We start from the raw sequence: 22,324 nt of genomic DNA on the forward strand, positions 1-22,324 counted from the left end.
TTTTTCTCTTTCTCCTTCAGTCACTACCATCCCAGTAAGAGCTACCACGTCCCTCGACAGGCATCCAGGTTCTTGGCCCCTCTTCTGGCCGAGCCTAGGCCCGGCCTTCCCCAAGCCTGACAAAAGGCGACGGTCGATGCCGAGCACATAAAAACCAAAAAAGCCCAAAAAATCAGAAAAACGCGAAAAAAAAACCCAAAAAAATCAAAAAACGCGAAAAACAAAAAAAAAATCCATAAAACACATAAAAACCAAAAAAAAATCATAAAAAAAAAAAGACCAAAAACATCATAAAAAACAAAAACAAAAAAAAAAATATAAAAAAAAACTAAAAAAGCAAAAAAAAAATGCATAAAAAGAACAAAAAGCAAAAAAAAAAATATATAAAAACAAAAAGCAAAAAAAAAATATAAAAACTAAAAAAAGCATAAAAAAACATAAAAAATAAGAAAAAAAATAATAATAATAATAATAATAATAATAATATAATAGTAATATAATGTGTAATATTATAATATGTACATTATAATATGTAACTACAACAACAATACCTTGCAACAACAACAATATTAATAATAAAAAAAAAACCCAGATACCCAAGGTCCCCAGGGTGCTCAAGATACTCAAGATGCTCAAGGCGCCAAGGTACCCAAGACACCCTAGACACAAGATACCCAAGGCGTCCAGAAGGCCCTATATACCCATGGTACCCAATATACCCGCCCAAAACACCCAAAGTACCCAGGACACAAGGCACTCAAGGCACCAAAGATACCCCAAGGCATCCAAGACACTTAGGACCTTGAGACACTTGATACACCAGAGATACTCAAAATAGCCAACATTAATCCTCAAGACCCTTGTCTCCTTGTTGTAGTTCCTAAAAAAATAAATAAATAAATTAGAAAAAATACAAATGCATCCTATTTGAATATCTCCCTTGTTAAGTGTGCATATAGAATGTGAAAATGGGGTGTTAACTAGTAGAGCTAGGTTCAAAAGTCCAATAGGAAATTTGCGCGTGCGGAGAAATACTAACGGCTGCACGATTTAATTATTTCTTGCAGGTGCATTAGATCACTCGTCACACCCAATTGTTTTGGTGACATTTTTTTTTTTTTAATTTATTTAATACAATGATCTGGATGAAAATGTCTACATTATTTCATTGTTTTTTTATTTTTTAAGCAGAAGTTGTTGTCTCTGATCCCTCAACAGCTGCAGATGAAGAATTGCTCGCCTCAGCAGTTGAAGATGTTGCTGGTACAGTAGATTTTTGAGCTGCCAATTGCCATGCTGGGATGGAAGCTTTTGAGTTCAAGAAATTCATGGCTCCACTAGCCTCCTCTGGGCCCTTGGTACTGGGTGTGCTAGGCTGAGAAGTTGAAGAAGGATTGCCGTATGTAGTGCTCCAAGGAGCACCAGGGGCTCCGGCAGAAGCAACAGGTGATCCAGGCACTGCAGGGCTTGCTCCAGGGGCTCGCCGGTTCAACAACAAGCTCTTGAGAGACTTGATCTCTGTCTGAAGTTCGTTTAATACGTTTGCTTGAGATTCTTTATTCTTATCCATGAGCTGGAAATAATAAAAGTAGAGAGAATTAGGATTAGTCAGTAGACTAGCTACCACTCAGAAACTTTATTACTTTTTTTTTTTTTCCCCTCTTCTTGTCTTTACCTTGGGGATCATGCTCTTGATATTCTCAATGTCAGATTTTAGTCCTGAAAGCTCCTGCTCACGCTTCTCATCGTTTGTCTTCATGCCATCCAAGACACCAGACATGTTCTCAAGAGATTCCTTCACGTGCGCAGTCTGATCTTCCACATTCTTGGCTACAACAGTCGTACTCTCTTTAACCTCGGTCAAATTTTTCTCGATTTCTTCAAATTGTTCATCCAACTTTTTCTTGTCCAGTTCAAGGTCTTCTTGGGAAGGCCATTGCAACTTGGGACCAACGACTTTCTAAATATTTATGATTTATATTAATAAAAAAATAAAGAAAATAAAAAAAAAAAAAAAGGTGATTAATAAATGCTTTTTTTTTTCCTCAGATACAAGCAAATAAGGTTTCCAGCCGATCCGTTTAATCCGTAATTCTATTACTTCTTTAACTGGATCAAAGAACTATTCGGAGACAATTTCCCCGTTCTTTTGATCCCACTACCCGTGCTACCTTTTTTTTTTCCCTTTCTTTTGTCATCTTGCCCCATCAAAATAGTGTTATTGCTGAAAAAAAAAAATGCCTTAAGTGCTTTTTTTTTTGTCGTCCTCTTCTCATTCATTCTCTCATAGGTTGTTATAATAGAGCTTTCCTTTTCTTTTCATTTTCCTTTCTTTCTTTGAATGTGAAGGAATAATGTGCAATATGGTGCGTACGTTTTTTTTTTTTTTTGTTGGGCTGTAAAAGTATTCATTTCATTTTATTACCTTTGCAACTTGCCATAGACCATAGCTGAATCCTCCTGCAACAACAGCAGCAATAAACATATCTTTCCAATCATATTTTGGTGGTAAAGGTGGTGGCGCCATCATAACCTGACCTCCTGGTCCATACTGCACATTTTGGTGTTGACCATTGCCAGCTGGGACAAGAGCTGTGGTTGCTACAGGAGCTGCAGTAGTGGTTGTTGCAGCTGTTCCATTAGCCCGTTGCATAGCCTCCTCGATCTCCTCTGAAGTCATACCCTTGGACTCCAAAAAGGCCACCTTCTTCCCTAAAGGAGAAGATTGAACCTTGGGATCTTGTAGAAACTTGACTGCTGATGCCAAGATATCTTCACGCTTTCCGGACATTGTTGTTTTTGTTGACTCGTTTATGATGAAAAGAAAAGGAAAAGTAGAGTTGATGAATCAAAAGGATGAGAAGGAATGAAAAGAGAACAAAAGAAAAAAGAGGGAATTAACAGAAAGAACGTTTATGTTGCTGCAAAGTGAATGAAATTTTTCGATGCTGACTCTGACTGACACCAGACGGTCTCTGCAATGTGTGGAGAGAATATTTAAGCCGAAAATGGACTCTTGATAAAGTGTTTAAATGTCACTATCATGTGACGCCGATTTATTAAGCAAAAAGATTTTTTCTTTTTTTGTGAGGATTTCTTTATGCAGATTTGGCTCGCTCAACAAACGCCTTGATCTTGTGTTCGTCCTTCTCACCATTGGTTTCCACTCCGCTGGACACATCCACGGCCCAAGGACGGACCTGGCGCACGGCCTCAGCTACATTCTCTGGATTCAACCCTCCTGCCAGAAGGATCGGAAATCCACCTTCCTGTGAATCAACTACAGTCTTAGCGATCGACCAATCAAATACCTGACCTTCACCTCCTCCATATCCGCCAGCTTTACCTGCTGAATCCAACAGGCAATATGCATTCAAGCCACGGGTACCAGCAACTTTTTGAATCACTTCTTTAGCAGGCTCATCTCCACGGATATGAAATGCCTTGATAACTGGTACAGGCAAGAACTTGGCCATCTCTGGATTTTCGCCTCCATGGAATTGAACCAAGTCGATCTTGAGTGTATCCACAATCCTCGTGATCTCTTCTAGGGATTGATCTCTAAATACACCAACGATCATGGGCTTCCGAGGGTTACGCTCCGCTCTCTTGGCATGCATAGAAAACCAGTCCTCATTTGCCACATTGCCTCCCTTGTTAGCTCCACGAAGCGTATCCTCAGAGTCTCCATCTGCTTCTGCTATAGCATTGGCATATTCCCTAACGGCCTCCACAATCTCTGCAGCTACATTGAGCTTAACCTGACGCTTCGATCCCTCTGCAAAGATCATGCCAATAAAATCTGCTCCGGAGTCTGCAGCTTGGAGTGCAGCATCCACTGTTTGAACACCACAGATCTTGACCAGAACCTTTGACTGTTCCTTCTCAGCGGTCAAACCCAACAGTCCACGAATGAATGCCCTTTTGTCTGACGAGAGCATCAAAGCCTCGCCCACAAGGACACCCTTAACACCCTGCTCAACGTAGCGCTCCACATCTTCGCGACCCTTGATCCCGCTCAAGGCCACTAATATAGTATCTTTTGGAACCATGTTGACGAGTTTAGTGGTAGTGTTCATGTCAACTTCAAAGTTATGCAGGTTCCTGTTATTGACGCCGATGACCTTGGCGCCCAACTCGATTGCGACCTCCATCTCCTGTGCATTATTAACTTCGACCAAAGGCTCGATTCCCAAGTTGACTGCAAACTTGTAGAGTGTATGCAATTGCTCAATTGAAAGCATGGCGACGATCAACAAGATTGTGTCAGCACCATAGACGCGAGCCTCCAAGATCTGGTAGGTGTCAACGATAAAATCCTTGCGAAGGACAGCTGGGCGGTTGGGCAGACTATCGATCATGGCTCGAACTACACGCATGTCATTCAAGGATCCTTTGAACCATTTGGGCTCAGTCAAGACACTGATAACGCTCGCACCCGCACGGGCATAGGCTAACGACTGTTCTGCAGCATTGGCATCCAAGTCAATGTTACCCTTACTAGGGCTAGCACGCTTAATCTCGCCCATAATCGCAGGTAAGGGCTGGCTCTTCTTGATACGTGCTACAAAATCAATCTGTTTTGGCGCCAATCCAAGGTCAATAAGCTTCTGCAAGTCAGCAGCAGATTGCCCCGGCAGAGCTTTGGCATCTGCAACATCCTGAAGACGCTGTCCCAAGATCTTGGTGAGAATACTGGGAACGGCTGTCTTAGCAGCCTCCGCTGTCCCTGCAGGCTTGATATCCGAATCAACCCCATACTCTGGATTCTCTTTCCAGGTACCGCCACGGAGCTTCAAGAAGTTGCTAAATAAGGTCTGTCCATGCTCAGAAAGTACACTCTCTGGGTGATATTGCACACCTTCAACACAGAGAGTCTTGTGACGCACTCCCATGATGACGCCTGATTCAGTTCTGGATGTGACTTCCAGTACTTCAGGCACAGTTGAAATAACACCTGAAAGCGAATGATAACGTGTGCAGAGAATATCCTGCGGAATGTTGAGGTAAAGGCCTTTGCCGTCGTGCTTAATAGGTGAAACCTTACCGTGTACGATCTCTCCTGCATAGCCAACACTGCCTCCATAAATCTCAAACATGCACTGCTCACCCAAACAGACACCAAGAACAGGGATCTTTCCAGCAAAGTGCTTGATCGCAGCCTTGGAAACACCGGCAGAGTCAGATGGATGTCCTGGGCCAGGGGAAACAACCAGATGAGTTGGATCCAAAGCTATGATCTCCTCAACTGTAATAGCATCGTTGCGATAAACTTTAACATCTGCGCCAAGGATGCACAGTGACTGATAGATGTTCCAGGTAAAACTGTCATAGTTGTCGATCATAATAATCGCCATGATGAATAGCTTTTGTTTCTTGTCCGTAGATATGAGGGAACTGGTGACTAATATACTAAAAAGATCGGGCATTTTGAAGTTTTACATTTATTAGTAAAGATAACCAAGAAACTGAGTTCACTTTTTTTTTACTGTCAGGAAAGTTTGGGTCATTTACCGACGGAATGTAAAGAAATGAAAGTAAGTGAGAACACTGAATGAATGGAGGATGAGAGATTTCAGGAAAAAAAAAAAAAAAAAAAAAAAAAAAAAAAAAAAGAAAGAAGAAAGAAAGAGAGATTGATGTGCCTGTAGAACAAGAGGATTTTGTGTACAGAATACAGGAAGGGAGCGGGCTGAGTCACAATCGATCGTTGGATGGGGCGTTGAACCATTCAAAACGACAGAATTAACTCCGATACCAGAGTACATTGGTACAGACAGAGGGCTGTTTTAATTTTAATGAATAGATAGATAGATGATGATTACACTATGAATATGAGTACAAGCACAGTCGTCGTTGCCATGCTGGAACTTGCCGCTGGCTAATCTGCGCGACATACGGCGCGTAGAAGTACAGAAATATGAAATAAAAAAAAGAGGAAAAAAAAAAGTAAAAAAGACAGCGCAGTAATAGTAGAAAGACACAACAAAATGTGATGGTACAAAACAAACAAATTAAAGCAAAAAAAAAGAAATACAAAAAAAACGAAAAAAAAAAAAAAAAAAAAAAAAAAAAAAATGAATGAATAAATTAGTTGTGGCTCTCAATGCCTCCTCAATTAGCATTGGCTGTAGCCGCTGCCAGAAAAGCTGCATTTGCAAGAACTTCATGTGGAGGAGCAGGCATCGTAAGAGTACGTCCCCTCAGCTTTCTAAACTTGACATTCTCACGCCTCTCGATCTCAACATCATCGCGTGCCTGCAGCTCCTCTACTGTCTTCTCACCAACCGTGTAGCGAATCACCTCTTTAGGCTTTGGTGGAGGAGGCACAGGGACAGCAGGCAAGGCTCCACGATGTACAGTTGCTTTTTCCTTTGTCCCTTTGGCTACCTTTGTTGACGAAGAGGATGGTGAGGTTGTAGAAGTTGGTTCTACTGTAGCGTTCTGTTTTTTGGCTGCGATTACAGCAGTTTTGCTCTTTATGCCCTTTGGAGAAGCGACCGTAGTCTCCGTCTTCTTTGATTTGACAATATGGATCTTGTCTACCGACTTTACTTTGGCCACTTTGAGCATATCTGTTGACACTCCATGCTTCTTGGACGTTATTGCCTTGGTCATTGTCGTTTTTTTGGACATTGTCTTCGGCGATTTTTCCGTGATAGCTACCTCCTTAGTATCGGCGACAGCGGCGACCTCGTTAAGCAAAACGTTACTGGCTTTGGGAGTGATGTGAGGGCCAGGAGGGTAAATACGAAGATTGCCTCGAATGATGGGTGCTACAGCTGGCTTTGACACCATTTGGCTGGCGGTGAACTGCATTTGGGTCATGGAAGATTGAATAGGATAGGATGCGACAGAAGACATGGCTTTTACTTTGGTCGCTTTTTTGGTTTTAGATTTTGCATCCATATCAAGCACAGTAGCCTTTATCTTGGGCTTCGATGCTTTGTTCTTCTCCGATGCCTCTGTTTTCATTTTTTTGACTTTGCTCTCTTTACCCTTCACAGCTACGTCTTCACTGGTAAGACTCTCGGATCCATGAACTCCATGAGGGCGCTTAGGCACACGGGACTGTGCTGCTGACTGGTAATCTGCGGGATTGGCTGACATGGTCATTGCCGTATCAGCAAGAACCATAAGTGCCTCATCCAGATCCGAGGAAAGGTTATGCTGATGTTGATGATCGGAAGGTGATGGAGAGCTTTCATCGCTTGACTCTTGACTTTCCTCTGAAGAGTCGCACTCTTCACAGTTCCAACTGTACCCACTACAAAATCAAGTACAGCTATCAGTTACAATATACTTATGCAATGAAAGGAAAAAGTGAAGAAAAAAAAAAATACACCATTTATAATAAAGCTGTGGACTTACCGAGGAGGCACCCTTGCCATTGGAGGGTCGAGACACTTGGGATGAAACTGTCGCTGGCAGGAATCGCAAGAGACCATACGATTCAGTACCTTGATCGACATTGGGGACAGATAGCCATTTGAATCTCGCTCCAAATCCAGCTTTTCTTCTGGGAGTGTCAACTGATGACACACTGCACATGGTTCTACAGATCGTGGGAGTTTAACTCCAGCCATGCCATTAGATTGACCAACCTGGTAATCCGCGCCCTTGACAGAAGCATAAGAGTCGTCGAGATCTGAAAAATCACGTTTGATCATCCGTCCTCTGCTTGAAGTGAATACGACTGGAAGCTGACCCCTATTGGTTGGCGTAGGTTTGGGGTATACCTTCTTGGACTTGGCATTCTTGCCGGCAGTATAAAATTGGTTAGACCTCATGGAAAGCTTGCCGTAGCTGCCTTTAGATGATCGTCCATGGCGTTGTCCGCCCTCACTGTCGTCTATTCCAGAGTCTATATTACTCTGCGAACCAGGCTGTGTATAAGGATTGTCACATGGCAATGACTCAATATCGATTGTCTCAATAATATCCTGAATATTGCTCTTCCAGCGAGATGTGTCTGGTAATGAGTTGTACCAGGCCAGGGTAGTGTCGATGGAAAGCGGTGCCTCAAGTTGCTCCGCAGACAAGTTCTCAAGATAATTAGCGCACTCCAAGAGACTTGACAAGAGATTGCGGGTATGCATTTCAATCCTACGCTGTTCCAATTGAGCTTGTTGGGCTTTGGATGAAATAGCCTCCAATCGGGATTTGGACTTGTCAATCTTACTGTTGAGGTAATATCCAATGGAGTGTTGACGGGAAAGCTCGCTCCTTTCCCTTGCAATCCGCCTTTCTCGTGCTTGCTTGAATCGAGAGTATGAATGTTCAAAAAGCTCGATAATACCTTCATCTTCGTCCTCGCCATCATTACTGGCCCGCTGCATTTCAAGCAATTTGAGTGTACGCTTACGACCTTGTTCGTCCTGCCACTTTTTCAGAAACGCATCCTTTTGTTTGACCCATTTCAGCCACCCATTAAGCTTGGGATGACCATCAGTGGCGCCATGTTGCTTGCAGTACATAAAGTATGGATCAGCCATATCTGTCTCCTCAACGGTCTCTAGTAGCGAGTAACCTTGAGCGCAGGTGATATGAAACGATTTGCGACACTGTCCCGCATCACACTGCACACAGGCTCCCATTGCTGCATCCTGAGGGTCATTGCACATATAACAAGTCTAAGTTTACAGATTGAAAAGTCAAGGAAAGGATTTCAATGTCAGACAATATGAAAGAGGAAAAAAAAAAAAAGAGAAGAGAACCTTATATGATATGAAAATTTTAGAAGCGAGCTATACCATATTCCAATTCTTCTCGGGTATGTCTCTGACAGAGATTTTGTCCACATTCTCGGGGTCCCCTAAGGTTGTCTCTGGTAACCAGAGTGCGCAGACAACGTGCACCCAGCCACCGCTAGGATCTTCTGGGATGAGTCTTCGGAATGCACCATCTTTGGATGGGCAACAAACGCACGACTAAGAATAGATCAAGTGAAGTCATGATTTTTTTTTTTTTTCCCGTTAATGAAAAAATCGTAACTCTGTTTTGAATTTTTTTCCCTCACAGCCTCATAGCATCAGAAACCAATGGAAAGAGAGTAGATTGGGAAAAACCTTACCACAACTTCCTCTGGTGGTGCTTTGCAACGATCGCATAACCATGGTTCGCTTTCGGATGGAAGTGTTTTGACACCATAACAAGCCTGATGTACGCACAAGGCGCAATCGAGTGTGTCGCAATAAACAAATACATTGTCTGCCTCTGTCGATCGACCCAGGCACACACAACACACCTCAGGATCATTGTCTTTCTATTACATGGTAAGATACGTCATTAGTGAGGATAGAGAACCATCAGACGGATCTTCTGTTTTGTATAATGAATAAAGTGAAACGTAACAAAATTTAAAACTCACCCATTGCCAAAGTGCGGTCAAGAGATCTTGTTCATCATTGAAAGCCTCCTCTTGTTCAGGCCTTATCTCATCTTCACTCGCTGCATCATCAGGAATAATCATGTCTTCATCCTCATCGTTACTACCATCTTTGGTATCTTCAAAATCAGAATCATCCTCGTCCGCCGCAAGCTCCATGGGGATCTCATGAACGGATTTAGTTTTGATTTTACGCTTGCCTGGATCACGATCAGCGACTGGTTACAAAAAAAGAAAAAATAAAAATAAAAAAGCGTTGATAACAGATTAAAATCAATACAACTATCTGGTGAAAATAAAATGATAAATAAATAAGAAAAGTAAAAAGCTTACAGATCTTCTGGAAAAGACTTGCAGTATCGTTTTCGGACTTTTTGGACACTTCGGTCTTTATCTTTTTTTTGGCAGGCATCAAAGAAGAGTCCTTGGTAGTCTTTCCTGTTGAGGAAACAGATGTATTGGTAGAATTCATTTGACGGCACCCTCGTTTGACCCCAGCACCTACAGTATGTTCGGGTTGTGATTCGATGTCTTCTTGTGCATTGCCAGTAGGAAGCTGTGTGATTGATTTATGATTTGGCTCCAAACCCTCCGACCCGCTCGCCAATTGTTCCTCTTGACTATCATCTCTTGATCCTTTTTGCTCCTGCTCCTGCTCCTTCGAGTCTTGTTGTTGTGGCAATGGTGAATTTGGAGGCTTGTCCTCATTTTCTTTTGTGATCGATTCTGATTCTGTGTTGATAATGGACTCTGAGGATTCTACCTGGTCGCTTTTGATCAGATCGGTTGAATTGAGCAAGTTTGAAAGAGGTACTACTCCGCCATCGACACCCCCCTGACACTGCACTTTTTGTTCAGAATGCTCAGTGTCGTCATTAACAGAATGAGTAGAGGGTTGATGTGTAGGTAAAGCGAATGTTTGTGGTGGTGTTGACTCGGGCTGTAACTTTGACTCTATGGCAGAACAGTGATTTGTGGATTGATTGGCAATAGCAGGAATGGGTGACAAAGCTCTAACCATTGCATTCCCACCAGTGCTATTAGCAGCGGCTCTCCGCTGCCTCTGTGGACGGGTTGTCTGTGAGACTGCCTGGCCTTGTAAACTTTGACTTTGCCGTGTTCGATAGGTGAGATGAACATGGGTGCGCTCTTGAACAAGATTAAGGTTTTCAACCATAGAAATTGGGTGGTCATCTGAGGAAACAATGATATCAGGACCTGGTATTGCTAGTAGGGGCTCTGGATCTTCCCTGTCTATGCTTTGGGACTGATGTTCCTGTGGAGGGGGTGGTAAAGACAACATCATTGGTTGCTCCTGTTGCTCACTATGTTGGAGATCGTCATGGTTATTATGATTACGTTGGTTTCGTAGGTGTTGAAGGGCGCTGGCATCCTTCACAAACCGGACGGGGCGAGTATGGTTATGTGAATCCTGTTGCTGTTCGACCATCATCATCAGTGACATGCTACGGTACTCTGGTGTAAAAGGTGGGGAATAGTGTTGAGGAGGCATCATGCTTTATGATTTTATGATTCGAATAAAAAGAACAAAATGAATAAAAAAAATAAAAAAAAAAAAAAAAAATAAAAAATAAAAAAAAAAAAGATTGGGCAAAGAACAAACAAGACTATGCAGCCGAACAATTAATAAAAAGCAAACAAAAAGACATGATAGAAAACACCCAAGCAAAGTAATGAAAAAGAAAAAAGAAAAAAGAAAACGAGTTAGTGCCAATGGTTTTTATTGTTATCATCTTTTTTTTTTTTTTTTTTTTTACTTTGCATTCAAAAATAACAGATCTTTCATGAAACATGACAAGCACTTACCTACGACCCAGTTGTCACTGTACAAACACACCCCACAACTGCCGAAGAGAGTGTCGTAGGGTGAATCAAACCACTTTTTATCCTGTATTTGTCTTTCCTTTTTTATTTTTGAATTTTTTTCCCTTCTTTCCTTCAAAACAAAAAAAAAAAAGCCTTCGTCTTCTTTTTTTTTTTTTTTTTTTTTTTTTTTCTTTGTTGTTTGGTATTTGATTACTTGTTTTTGAATGCAGAGTGACTGTGGGAATACAAAAGAGTACGCTGCATTGGATGAATAAAAAAAAAAAAAAATTGCCAAAACGGATATGGGTCGACGTTATTCTGCTGTCGATGAAGCAATTATGAGAGGTGAAAGGACAGAAGGAAAGGAAGAAGAAAGAGAAGGAAAGAAAGTGAAGAAAGAAGGAAAAAAAGGAAAAGAATAAAAAAAAAATTTTCCAAAATAAAATTCCGCCTATGATTTCTATTCCATGTGTGTTGATTTGTACCTGGATAATGATGAAAAATCTTTTCGGTCTTTTCCCATCCAACACGCTTGAAGCTCTCTTTTTTTCTTTTTTCCACTCTCCTCTTTCGCCCTTTCTCTATCTTTCTGTCTTTCAACTGGCTGCGGCCAACATGCATTCTTTTTTATTGTTTGCATTTTCTTTTTTTCTCTTGTGAGTATGCACGGCGTGAGTGCGAATGAATGAGAAGTGAAGGAGCCACAGAGTGTTGCATTCAGAGCTTTCTTCTTTACAACAAAAACCACTCTTCAGTTTGGTTACAATGACCCAAACCTTTTTTTTGTGCGATTGCGATTGTAACTTGTAATAAAGATGTGATTCTTGTTACACTTGCATCCCATCCTTATCCCAAGCCCATCTTGACGGGAAGAATAATAATAATAAAAAAAAGGGATGAAGAAAACCCATTTTTTATTTATTTTCTTTTCTCTTCAACATTATTTAGGCTGTGTTCTTGCTCCAAATCAATTCACTCTTTTTCTCTTTCTCTTCCTTCCTTTTCTCTCTTTCTCTTTCTCTTCCTTCTCATATTTCCTCCCGGCTCAAATTTCTTGCATTTCTTGCCATCATCATACATCTGATAATCCTGATAATTTTGCACCACATGCTTTACAACCCAATTGATACATTGTCAATAAAAAAAACATCGTCAACACACCTTTCATTTCTCCCGCAAAAGACAAAACAAGACTGAGTATCTACATATATTTCTACATGGACTGAGTTGTTATTGAAGAGAAAAAAAAAAAGTGCTGTTACACATAAACTTATGGGACCGTCTTTTTTTTTTTTTTCCAAGTCTCCCACGGTCAAAAGCTCATGCTCTTTTCATAAAACCAACTCTCGTTGGAACCCTATTGATACTCTGTCGACACATCTACTTGACTCTACTCCATTTCAAATCTTCATGTCAACTTTTTTTTTTCTTTACTCTTGTTTTTCTTCAGCCCAAATATTTTATTCCTTTTAAGACTGCGTTGCATCGTGTGACAAAGGTTGCACAGGACTACAATTAAGATTTTGGTGACGCGCACCATCTCCTTTCTATCTCTTCCTCTAAAAAAAAAAAAAAAAAAAAAAAAAAGAGGACGATGTTGGGTCTCGACAATTCATTTGGTATGGTAAGGGTGAGTCTTTTACCTGATTGAGAAGGAAAAGGGAGTAAGGGACACTATTCGGGATTCTTAAGGAGAATGGAGAGAATGGGGAGTCTGAGGAGTATAAAAAAATGAAAAAAAGGCCTTCAGGGGTAAAAACATACGCACCGACCATCGGATCAAGTGAAGTCGAACACAAAGCATGCGCCCAAACAAAAAAAAAAAAGACTCCATGTTGAGGTGAAGCAAGCTAACTTGGACGAGCTTAGTTGTACTTTATTTTGTGGCCTATTTCTTTCTATCAATTCGTCAAGCAGAAGTGTCATGTCGTAATGGACTAGGATATGATCGAAATCTACATGCGACTTTTGCAAAAACATTCGAACTGTTCAAAGCTGAATGAGAGAAGCTTTTAGTGGCAATAGAAGCATCTACATTTAGCTTCCAAACATCATGGGCATAAAAGCTATCCAAGCAGGACGATCATCAACCGGCCAACTGGCCTATTAACGGGCATTGAGGCAAGCTAATAATGATTTAGGTCATTGTGATAAAAAAAGGAGAAACAGGGTCCAGTCGATGATGGATAGGGAGTTCAATTTTATAAGATCATTGGTCTCTCTTGACAGATCATTTCTCAGCAAATCAATAGGTGGCACATGGTGGAGACGCTCTGAATAAACTATCCTGTTAACCTACTGTTGGTGGTGAACTATAGCAAAAAATGAAATAAAATCGATGGGAAAGTTCATGAAGGCCGGCCATGAATGCACATATGGCAAGGGAATAGCAGTGTTCAGGTGAGGATGAACAAGGTGACAGCAAATGTCTCATGGCCAAGTGTCTATATTAAACCTAAAAAAAAAAAAATGGTTCGAAATGAGACAAGTCAAAAGAAATGATCGTTTTCAACAACAATGAAACAACAACGGACGAAGAAAGTTGGACGGAGAAAGGACTCGTCTCTGAAGCTCCTGCTACTACACAGCATGGGTAAGCGCGGTAACGACGCAGACGTTCATTCACAAGCAATACCATGCCGACCTTGTGTTTATTACTGTCTTAGGATTACAACCTTATTTACAACCATATAAACGCAAAAAGTCGCGTGGCAAAATGTTGTCGACTTACTCAAAGAGGAAGGCAAAACAAAGATAATATCAAGAGAAACACCAACGATTTTCGAGCACGCAGTCAGTTTCCACCAAACGACTCTGTAATGTCCTTTGCAATGGGAAGGGCATCTATCCTATCTCCAGAAAGGATCCGGTATTTCTCCCTTGCCTCAGAGACTGCTTAATAAAGTGGGTAAGCTCTATGAGAAAGAGATGGCTATAAAGGAATCAGTCTGGACGGAAAAAAATCACGAAGAATGCCTAGCAGGGGAATCAACCCAACCAAGGACAAGACAGCTAAGCGATGGACGTACAGAAACCAATGGGAATCAGATGGATATGTGAAGTAATTCCTTGAGTTGATATAGCTGATCTCGTGTGAACCGAAGCTATTTGTAACTTTTGGCGTTGGGTCATGTATTGATATTGAACGGCTCTTCGGCTTGTCGTAGACGATAACTTGGCGATGCCTTTGGTTTCGTAGCTCTTCAACATTTGCAGACTGAATCCATATGTCACAGAGCGCGTGAATACGGCGCTCCAGATCATGGTTTCATTTTGAATAAATATATGCAGCTCATACGATTTTTGATCTACGATCATTTATTAGTTGTTTCAAAGTCAACTGTCTATTGTCAACATTGAATCAACACCAACAATCATCAAGGAAAGTAATCCATTGTTTCTTTGCGCTTCCTATGTACCTTTCTTCACTTCTGATCTATCGGTCAGAGGAATTGGTCATGAGTCTTCGCGAATAATCTGCTATTGATGTAGATTTGCGATGATACCCGCAAGGGTTTAGAGTCATGAATGAGAAGTCAGCGTGCAGCAGGCGAGTGATTTCTTCCAATGAGGTATAAATGACACTCAATCGGTGGTACGGCACTCTTCTTCTATGACGAAGACTATCCAACAAGAACAGTATCCGGCCTTGTTCGCTCGCAGGGTTCTAAGGCACTCGAAAGGGTTTAGAGCGGATACTGTGGAGTGTACATTTATCGCTCATTAATATTATCTACTGTTATTTTCCTGTTCCTTTGCGCTTCCTATGTACCTTTCTTCACTTCTGATCTATCGGTCAGAGGAATTGGTCATGAGTCTTCGCGAATAATCTGCTATTGATGTAGATTTGCGATGATACCCGCAAGGGTTTAGAGTCATGAATGAGAAGTCAGCGTGCAGCAGGCGAGTGATTTCTTCCAATGAGGTATAAATGACACTCAATCGGTGGTACGGCACTCTTCTTCTATGACGAAGACTATCCAACAAGAACAGTATCCGGCCTTGTTCGCTCGCAGGGTTCTAAGGCACTCGAAAGGGTTTAGAGCGGATACTGTGGAGTGTACATTTATCGCTCATTAATATTATCTACTGTTATTTTCCTGTTCCTTTGCGCTTCCTATGTACCTTTCTTCACTTCTGATCTATCGGTCAGAGGAATTGGTCATGAGTCTTCGCGAATAATCTGCTATTGATGTAGATTTGCGATGATACCCGCAAGGGTTTAGAGTCATGAATGAGAAGTCAGCGTGCAGCAGGCGAGTGATTTCTTCCAATGAGGTATAAATGACACTCAATCGGTGGTACGGCACTCTTCTTCTATGACGAAGACTATCCAACAAGAACAGTATCCGGCCTTGTTCGCTCGCAGGGTTCTAAGGCACTCGAAAGGGTTTAGAGCGGATACTGTGGAGTGTACATTTATCGCTCATTAATAATATTTATCTTAACTCTGTTTTTTTCCATGCAGCTTTATCTTTTTGTAAACCCTGAGTTGACCTGTAAGGCTATCTAACTGTTTAGTACCTGTAGATCTATGTCTGTGGTCCCGGCCCGAAGGGAGAATACTTGACTGGTTTGAATAAAACAGAGGACTTGGTCTTATTTTCCTAGATGTATAATTACGACTGTCCCGCCTTGGTACCCACCCTTTTGTCGTTTTTATACCTCGTCCCTTTGGCTCTTTCAGAAGCGAGCGGACCATCATTGTGCCTAGGGATTAATTTATTCTTTTCCTACAGATTTATCTTGCAATAAAAAAGAATATCTCGCTGATTTAAGCTTATTCTCTCTATTAAGATGGCATATTCGCTTGGTATTACATTTTAATTTCATTTGTTTAAAGACTATTTCTGCATTCACACGATAAATGAAGAGGGTAGTGGAAACAGAATTGCTACGACTGGGTACTCTTTAAGAAGAGTAGATATCTGATGATGTAGGGTCGGTAGGAGAGCTACCAAGAGTCTCGTCGTAAATATGCTTTTCTAATGAAGAGTAAAGCCACTCGTCATCACCCTTCTCGCTCTCCTCCGTTTCATACATCTCCACCGTCCTCTTGACACAACTCTACAATAAAGTCAAAACGAGACCCGTTAACCATTGTGTAACAAAACACATGGTGATGGAAACCATCCATTAATCCATCTTACCCTGACTTGCAACAGGTGAGCGAGCCCTTGGGACTGAAGCTTCCACACTGTGGCAGTGGGGGGCAGTTGGTACGAACTGTACAAATGTACCAACATGATGTAGGCGCTGAAGGGGGATGCCCTCATCTCCATGGTCTTGAAACCTCGTCCTAAAAAAACAAGCAAGTTAACAGACCGAACTGCTACAACTTTCTAAAATAACTCAATGATCCTGAATAATTTACCTCCAGAGTATATGGCGAAGAATCTCGCTTGGCTACGGAAGTGCGAGCTCGGTTGCTCCTGAAACCGGTGGGATGAAATGAGGTGAAGATCTTTGAACAATGTCACATCAAGTTCGTGCAGGAACTTGGTCGACACCTCATCCCACTCCTTGTGACTCTCTACCACAAACCAGTCGCGCTTGTTGGTTGTGTCTCTGGCCACCAGATCTAGCTTTCGTCCGCTCTGTTTGCGCGGTGGGGAGGTCTCCATATCGACCTTGCGCCCCATATTCTTCCTCTTCCCCGATTCCAGGCCCGCCTTTTCTCCATCAATCATTGTCACTCCGTCTACATCTGACAACAAGCCCTTCATTATCGGCCATGCCTCTCTGGTCCAGAATGATTCTGACAGATCTTTGTTGTCAAATGGGCACGGCTTTGTGACATATAGCTGTGTCCTGAAACCGTAGGATACTCTGTTAACATAGGCTGTCTGGTCTTATACAGCACAACAGGGGAAACCATCAACTTACCATGAGAGAAAAGATCTCAGTATCAGCTCACATGAATATCGGTCTTCCTTTGGGACTGGTACTGACGCGACATGCTCGCCTCTGAGAAGAGCCAATCTGACATCGTATAGGTACCTCTCAATTGTCTCTGATAATCTGGGGAGTTGGAAGTCACCCACTTTCTTCATTTCCTCCCACTCATCTACAGTAAAGAGAACTCTTGTTCTCTCACAGCCAAAGTCGATTGTGTATGAGCGCATCCTATAACACATACAAGGCCATGAATACGGCGTTACGCTGTTAATTGGACCTCATAAAGTACAAACAAGATGAAGAAAAAAAAGAAAGTTTTTAGAGCATAAGACATACTTGAAGTTGGCCTCTTGCTTCATGCTTGCATGGTAAAGAACCTCTTCAACTGCTCTGCCGCTTCTAAGCTTCCAGAACTGTGATCGATCCATAGCAGCAAAGCGCTACCGTAGGATCAAGCACCGATTGTCTGTTAATCTCAAGAAAGACATTTTGTTCCATACTAATGTAGTCTCCCCGCACTCTGGAGTATTGACTCGATGTGCATACCGCTTTCCGGCTACTCAGATCGGGCTTCGCGCTGGTCATGGCCGTGATAGTTTTCATCGACGTCGAATTTATATTCGTGATCGATCGCTTTCGCTTCTTGAAGCTTAGCGATGACAATGATGATGAGGACACTGAAGATGCTCTATTGACCACTTGACTAGATGTTCCGCCATCTATATACGAAATCACAGCATTAGCATGAAATTTTACCATCAATGGACCATTCATTAATGCATACTTTTGTTGCAAGGAGTGTTACCATCTTTCAACATGCTTCCGGCTCCCTTGGCGAGTGAGGCATAGCCTTCTGCAAGACTTTGTTTAGCCTCGTCCTTTTTCATCTCGACCTGCCACACCGCGTGTTTTTGGCGGAATAACTCGACGCTCGTGGTCGACAAAAGGCCCTCAGCCCTCTCTCTAACTTCCTTCGGTGCCTTCGCGTGCCCTGCAATAGTTGCCAGTCCATTTCTGTATCTCTCAAAATACGCCTCAATCGTCTCCTGCTTCGATGAGACCTTAAGGAATGACAGCACGTCATTCCAGCTAGAACATGGAGTAGTCTTGAAAAAGACTCCTACTCTCATGTTCGTCAAGGCTTTCCATGAGAGTCGAGACTTTGACATTGTATATGATAATTATTGAAGATTGATGTTGAACTATAAGTACCCAATTTAATTGCAAATATATAAAAGTTATGAATAGACTGAAGAGTTATGGAGAAATAAAGAAGAGGGAAAGAGGGCAACGGCGCTTTTAAATACTCGTTTTCACACCATACAACTAAAAAAACAACATTTTCTAAAAATGGTGGCAAAGGTGAACAAAAAAACTTGACGCACAGTTCAAAATTCACACACCTTGCGAGCGTACTAAAAGACATATTCATGCAACTATTGAAGGTGGGTGGAAAGCCATCTGTCTGTAATATCGCTCTAGTGCTTTGTCTGTAGTACAACCCCCGGGTTCATAAGCACATGAAGCTGGACCGAAAAACCAATATTAAGACTACTGCTAGGACATAAGCTGTACAAACCACACAGACGTGGAGTGGAGTAGATTAATTGTTGAATAAGAAAAAAGAAAAGACAAGACTGGTTTCATGAGGATCTTTCACCGCGTTCTGAGAACACATCACACTTCTAAATATGGGCTGATGAACAGTATGATAGTGCCTACTTTGCGCCTACCTGCATGAGTGGTAGCTTAACTCTAATATCTGAGCATGTTTACAGCAACCAGAAAACCTCATTTAGTTTTGTCTGAACGATGTAATAGAGGAGGGCAGCGTTTTATGGATGATGTATATGAGTGAATTGGCTGGATTTACGACTGAAATGGAGAACAGTGTACTCGTTGAAGGACTTGGGCAATGCTTATTGGTACTGTAACCAAAAGACTGAAAGCAGTGGAGGCTATATGGATCTAGTATTCGCTATTTTGATATGGCTCCTTTCTCTTCTGCCGAAATCTCAATAGATAACTTAATCTCTTAAACGAAGTTACAAATCTACTTACTATGCTAATTGATAAAAGTATTAAAATTCAGTGCAAATGTTTTTTTATTTTTATTTTTATTTTTATTTTTATTTTTTTAATTAGAAGGTGCGCAAAAGACATGAATGTGTGATGATAATATAAAAATGCTATTTGTATTGTACATGGGGTGTTCTTGCTTCAATCATCTACCCTTACTCTAATGTGTTTGATTGTCACCAAAAATGTTTTCACTTCTTCATCATCTTCTGCTTCTTGATATGTGCATGAAGTTGAATCTGCTTATCCCTCAAGCTCATCTTCTTCTTCTCGCGGACTTCACGTTTGTGAGCAATCATCATAAAGTTCTTGCCCTTAGCCTTTTCCTTGTTCGTAGTTGATCCACGGTCATTCGATCCTTTGCGTGAACCAAACTTTTCTCGTCCCTCACGTCCGTTCTTGATCGACTCCATACGCTCTGCATAATCCTGCTTGGCCTTCTTACGTGGTCCGATAATCGACCCAATCGAGACCTCACCTTCTTGTTGAGTTTCATCCGAAGGCGCAGGACGCTTGCCTGAATTAGCACGGGTTGGATTCATTTTTTGATCCGCTTGCTTAGCCATTTTTAAAGCCTCGATCTTTGCAAAATCTGCAGGTGTGAGAATCTTGGTCGTTGCCAGCAGCTGAGCAGCAGCCAATTTTTCTTTACGCTCTGCCTCCATCTGTAGACGCTTAGCCTTGGTCTGTTCATCTTCTTCCTTAACGTTCATATCCGCATCGTCATCATCATTAGGCAACAGACCTTTCTTTTTCAAACGACGTTCCTTATTAGCAGACAGACGCTTTGTCTTCGGTTTCTTATTTCCATTCTCATCCTCTGATTCTTCACCATCTGACAGCTTAATGTTCAAATCGTTATCATCATCTGAAACATTAATCCAACCACCTTCTTCATCATCATTCTCCTCCTCAGAAGCCTCTTCCCATTCGTCCCAGTCATTATCATCTCCCTCTCCGTTGTTGCTGTCCCCATCTGCATTCTCGGCCAAGAGTTGAAGATCCGCAAAGTCAGCATCATTATGGGTTTCACCATAAGCAGAAGGTTTGAGGCTGCGCATGTTCATCGTAGCGCCACGGCCACGATCCTTCTTCTTCAAAAGCTCCGGATTGATCTCTCGGAAGAGACCAATTAATGAACGAGAGGCCATCATTACTCCTTTATCTCTGTGATTCTTGTACTCAGTCAAATCCTGAAGCAATGTTGCATTCATGGCTAGAGGGCATCGAGAGACGATCTCTCGAATACCGTTCAGACCTGCCGCCATGACCTCTGCAGCACAATGTTCTGTCACAAAGTTGTTGGCTAATGTTCTGATCACAGGCTCAACCACATCTGGTGGCACGAGATCATGTGAGGCTTGAGCAGAAATGGCGATGATTTGAGTTACATCCTTCTGGGTCGGTTGAAGACGCTTCTGGAGATATGGATAAAATCCGAGAACCGTTAGCTTGTGTACACCAATGATACGAGAAATCAAGTTCATCAACATCAGCTGAACTTCGTGACGCTCACGAGATGAAGCCAGATGAGAGTAGAGCTTTTCACTGAAACCTGAAAGCATAAAAAAAATCATTTGGTTATTCTCTTAGAAAAAGAAAAAGAAAAAGAAAAAAAAAAAAAAAAAAAAAAAGAACTATTCGTCCATGTAAAAATAAAAAATAAGGGATTAAGTACCTTGAGGATCGTTCAACAAATGAAGTGCTGAAAAATTAAAAGTTTCGGCCTTCTTCTTAGCCTTTTGCTTCTTCTTCAAGGTCGCGAGCATTTTATCCATCTGTTTTGCTTTGGATTTTGTCTTCTTGCTGACGTTCTGTTTATGCTGCATGGATTTGATATCTGGTAATTCGTCTTCATCATCTGAATCATCGTCTGCTTCATTATTACCCAGGAAGAACTGAAGTGCAGTAACCATGATCTTGGTTACAGGCGAGAAACAAGCATGCGCAATAACATTAACAGTCTTGGCATCATTCCTAGTTTGTCCGTAAAGAATATAGACAATATATATCAGCAGTTAGTACTCATTACACCATAAAACAGCTCCGTAGTTGCAGAATTTTTTTTTTTCCTTCGTACCAAATATTTTTGCGATACAGTTCGATACAGACATCAAGACTGCGCTTAGCTGCGATGGCATTTTCGCTTCCTGTCCCCGCAGCGCCCTCAGCAGAAGTCAACATTGTATACATGAATCCTTGAAGTGTCTTATTCATCTTGTTGTTCTTGGCCTTCTGATTGCTGACTTTGATGTCATTTACAATGTGATTATAGAGAATGTCACGGAGCATCTTGTCTCTGCAGCGGAATAAAGTGAAAAAGAGCGAAAGTAGACTGGTAGAGGAAATCATCTCTCTGTTGCGAAGAAGAACCAACGCCTGCACCATGGTACGGCGGAGCTCTGGATTGAGGATCTGGTAGTGCTTAGATAGAAGTGCAATGATTTGATCTGGGAATTCTTTTGTCTCTTCAGGGTAACAAGGAGACACCTATTGAGACCAAAGAAATAAAAATAAGGTAGTGATAATAATAGTAATAGGTAATTAGTACTAAATTACACCTATTCCTTGCTTCGAAAGTATCTTCATGCATTAGATGAAAGAAGGACAATGAGAAAGAGAATATATGTGTGTAGAGAGTTAAAGAGTTGGTTGGAATTCGTACCTGGGCGATAAAGTTGATCAGATCCTGAAAGTCAGTTGAAAGTTCTTCAGGCTTGAGCTCAAAGATAGTTCTAGAGGATTCAAAGTGACGAAGCTGTTGCAAAAACTCCTCTTTGTATGAAAGGGGATCTCGTTTAATGAGATTTTGCAGCTGTGGGATGTTTGTGGGCAACAATGCCGCCCTATTGCGCTTTCCCATGGTATACCGATGTGAAAAATGAGAAAAGGGAAAGGTGATGAGAGAAAGGTCTGCAGTTACTAGCGAACCATAAAAAAAAAAAAAAAAAAAAAAAGCTGCAAATCAAAACAATAAACAGCAGTCCTCTGTCGTGCATTTACAGAGGGTTTTGTTGTAGCACAAGTTTCTGCAGGTTATTCATGATTTGTCATTAGGGCTGTGCCTAATTTTTGGAACGTTGGTCAAACGCGACAGATAGGAGGCATTTATTCTTTTTCCCGTCGCTATTT

General features: G+C 41.6%; 7 protein-coding genes across 7 annotated transcripts; 2 read left to right on the plus strand and 5 right to left on the minus strand.

The window, feature by feature from the left end:
* Nucleotides 1-461: 461 nt before the first annotated feature.
* Nucleotides 462-873, plus strand: BCR41DRAFT_345671 (hypothetical protein). Its single transcript, XM_022022768.1, has one exon. The coding sequence runs from the start codon at nt 629-631 to the stop codon at nt 836-838; it is 210 nt and encodes a 69-aa protein (XP_021885367.1). The 5' UTR covers nt 462-628; the 3' UTR covers nt 839-873.
* A 266-nt stretch (nt 874-1,139) lies between these two features.
* BCR41DRAFT_331331 (peroxisomal membrane anchor protein conserved region-domain-containing protein) lies at nt 1,140-2,791 on the minus strand (the record flags this gene model as incomplete). The annotated part of the gene is made up of 4 exons (XM_022021791.1): nt 1,140-1,573; nt 1,676-1,960; nt 2,426-2,551; nt 2,606-2,791. 4 exons carry the CDS (start codon nt 2,789-2,791, stop codon nt 1,184-1,186), a joined length of 987 nt encoding a protein of 328 aa, XP_021885368.1. The 3' UTR covers nt 1,140-1,183.
* Nucleotides 2,792-3,030: 239 nt separating this feature from the next.
* On the minus strand, nt 3,031-5,589 carry BCR41DRAFT_317319 (indole-3-glycerol phosphate synthase-domain-containing protein). Its single transcript, XM_022021276.1, has 2 exons — nt 5,515-5,589; nt 3,031-5,412 (listed from the first exon to the last, which is right to left on the minus strand). Exon 2 carries the CDS (start codon nt 5,355-5,357, stop codon nt 3,099-3,101), a length of 2,259 nt encoding a protein of 752 aa, XP_021885369.1. The 5' UTR covers nt 5,358-5,412; nt 5,515-5,589; the 3' UTR covers nt 3,031-3,098.
* Nucleotides 5,590-6,089: 500 nt separating this feature from the next.
* BCR41DRAFT_383416 (hypothetical protein) lies at nt 6,090-10,960 on the minus strand. Its single transcript, XM_022027461.1, has 6 exons — nt 9,722-10,960; nt 9,371-9,606; nt 9,074-9,265; nt 8,754-8,930; nt 7,372-8,633; nt 6,090-7,267 (listed from the first exon to the last, which is right to left on the minus strand). The coding sequence occupies exons 1-6, from the start codon at nt 10,902-10,904 to the stop codon at nt 6,115-6,117; spliced, it is 4,203 nt and encodes a 1,400-aa protein (XP_021885370.1). The 5' UTR covers nt 10,905-10,960; the 3' UTR covers nt 6,090-6,114.
* An 830-nt stretch (nt 10,961-11,790) lies between these two features.
* Nucleotides 11,791-12,372, plus strand: BCR41DRAFT_345677 (hypothetical protein). The gene has a single exon (XM_022022769.1). It carries the CDS (start codon nt 12,112-12,114, stop codon nt 12,340-12,342), a length of 231 nt encoding a protein of 76 aa, XP_021885371.1. The 5' UTR covers nt 11,791-12,111; the 3' UTR covers nt 12,343-12,372.
* A 3,754-nt stretch (nt 12,373-16,126) lies between these two features.
* BCR41DRAFT_392126 (hypothetical protein) lies at nt 16,127-18,243 on the minus strand (the record flags this gene model as incomplete). The annotated part of the gene is made up of 7 exons (XM_022028420.1): nt 16,127-16,282; nt 16,366-16,514; nt 16,590-17,061; nt 17,164-17,341; nt 17,450-17,553; nt 17,660-17,832; nt 17,919-18,243. 7 exons carry the CDS (start codon nt 18,241-18,243, stop codon nt 16,127-16,129), a joined length of 1,557 nt encoding a protein of 518 aa, XP_021885372.1.
* Nucleotides 18,244-19,259: 1,016 nt separating this feature from the next.
* BCR41DRAFT_383417 (SDA1-domain-containing protein) lies at nt 19,260-22,104 on the minus strand. Its single transcript, XM_022027462.1, has 4 exons — nt 21,858-22,104; nt 21,273-21,682; nt 20,871-21,169; nt 19,260-20,747 (listed from the first exon to the last, which is right to left on the minus strand). The coding sequence occupies exons 1-4, from the start codon at nt 22,053-22,055 to the stop codon at nt 19,384-19,386; spliced, it is 2,271 nt and encodes a 756-aa protein (XP_021885373.1). The 5' UTR covers nt 22,056-22,104; the 3' UTR covers nt 19,260-19,383.
* Between the last annotated feature and the right edge of the window lie 220 nt (nt 22,105-22,324).

Source organism: Lobosporangium transversale (genome assembly GCF_002105155.1).
Source record: "Lobosporangium transversale strain NRRL 3116 chromosome Unknown BCR41scaffold_3, whole genome shotgun sequence".
In the NCBI taxonomy this organism is placed as follows: Eukaryota; Fungi; Mortierellomycota; class Mortierellomycetes; order Mortierellales; family Mortierellaceae; genus Lobosporangium; species Lobosporangium transversale.

Bases quoted from the DNA above. Each gene is read 5' to 3' on its own strand.
- BCR41DRAFT_317319 (XM_022021276.1), bottom strand. From the start codon at position 5,357: ATGGCGATTATTATGATCGACAACTATGACAGTTTTACCTGGAACATC.
- BCR41DRAFT_345671 (XM_022022768.1), top strand. From the start codon at position 629: ATGCTCAAGGCGCCAAGGTACCCAAGACACCCTAGACACAAGATACCC.
- BCR41DRAFT_383416 (XM_022027461.1), bottom strand. From the start codon at position 10,904: ATGATGCCTCCTCAACACTATTCCCCACCTTTTACACCAGAGTACCGT. The intron at 9,266-9,370 runs GTGAGTTTTAAA...ACCATGTAATAG, and splicing joins TGACCGCACTTTGGCAATGG to AAAGACAATGATCCTGAGGT. The intron at 7,268-7,371 runs GTAAGTCCACAG...TTGATTTTGTAG, and splicing joins ATGGCAAGGGTGCCTCCTCG to TGGGTACAGTTGGAACTGTG.
- BCR41DRAFT_383417 (XM_022027462.1), bottom strand. From the start codon at position 22,055: ATGGGAAAGCGCAATAGGGCGGCATTGTTGCCCACAAACATCCCACAG. The intron at 21,170-21,272 runs GTACGAAGGAAA...CGGACAAACTAG, and splicing joins CTGTATCGCAAAAATATTTG to GAATGATGCCAAGACTGTTA. The intron at 20,748-20,870 runs GTACTTAATCCC...TTATGCTTTCAG, and splicing joins TTTGTTGAACGATCCTCAAG to GTTTCAGTGAAAAGCTCTAC.
- BCR41DRAFT_345677 (XM_022022769.1), top strand. From the start codon at position 12,112: ATGAAGAAAACCCATTTTTTATTTATTTTCTTTTCTCTTCAACATTAT.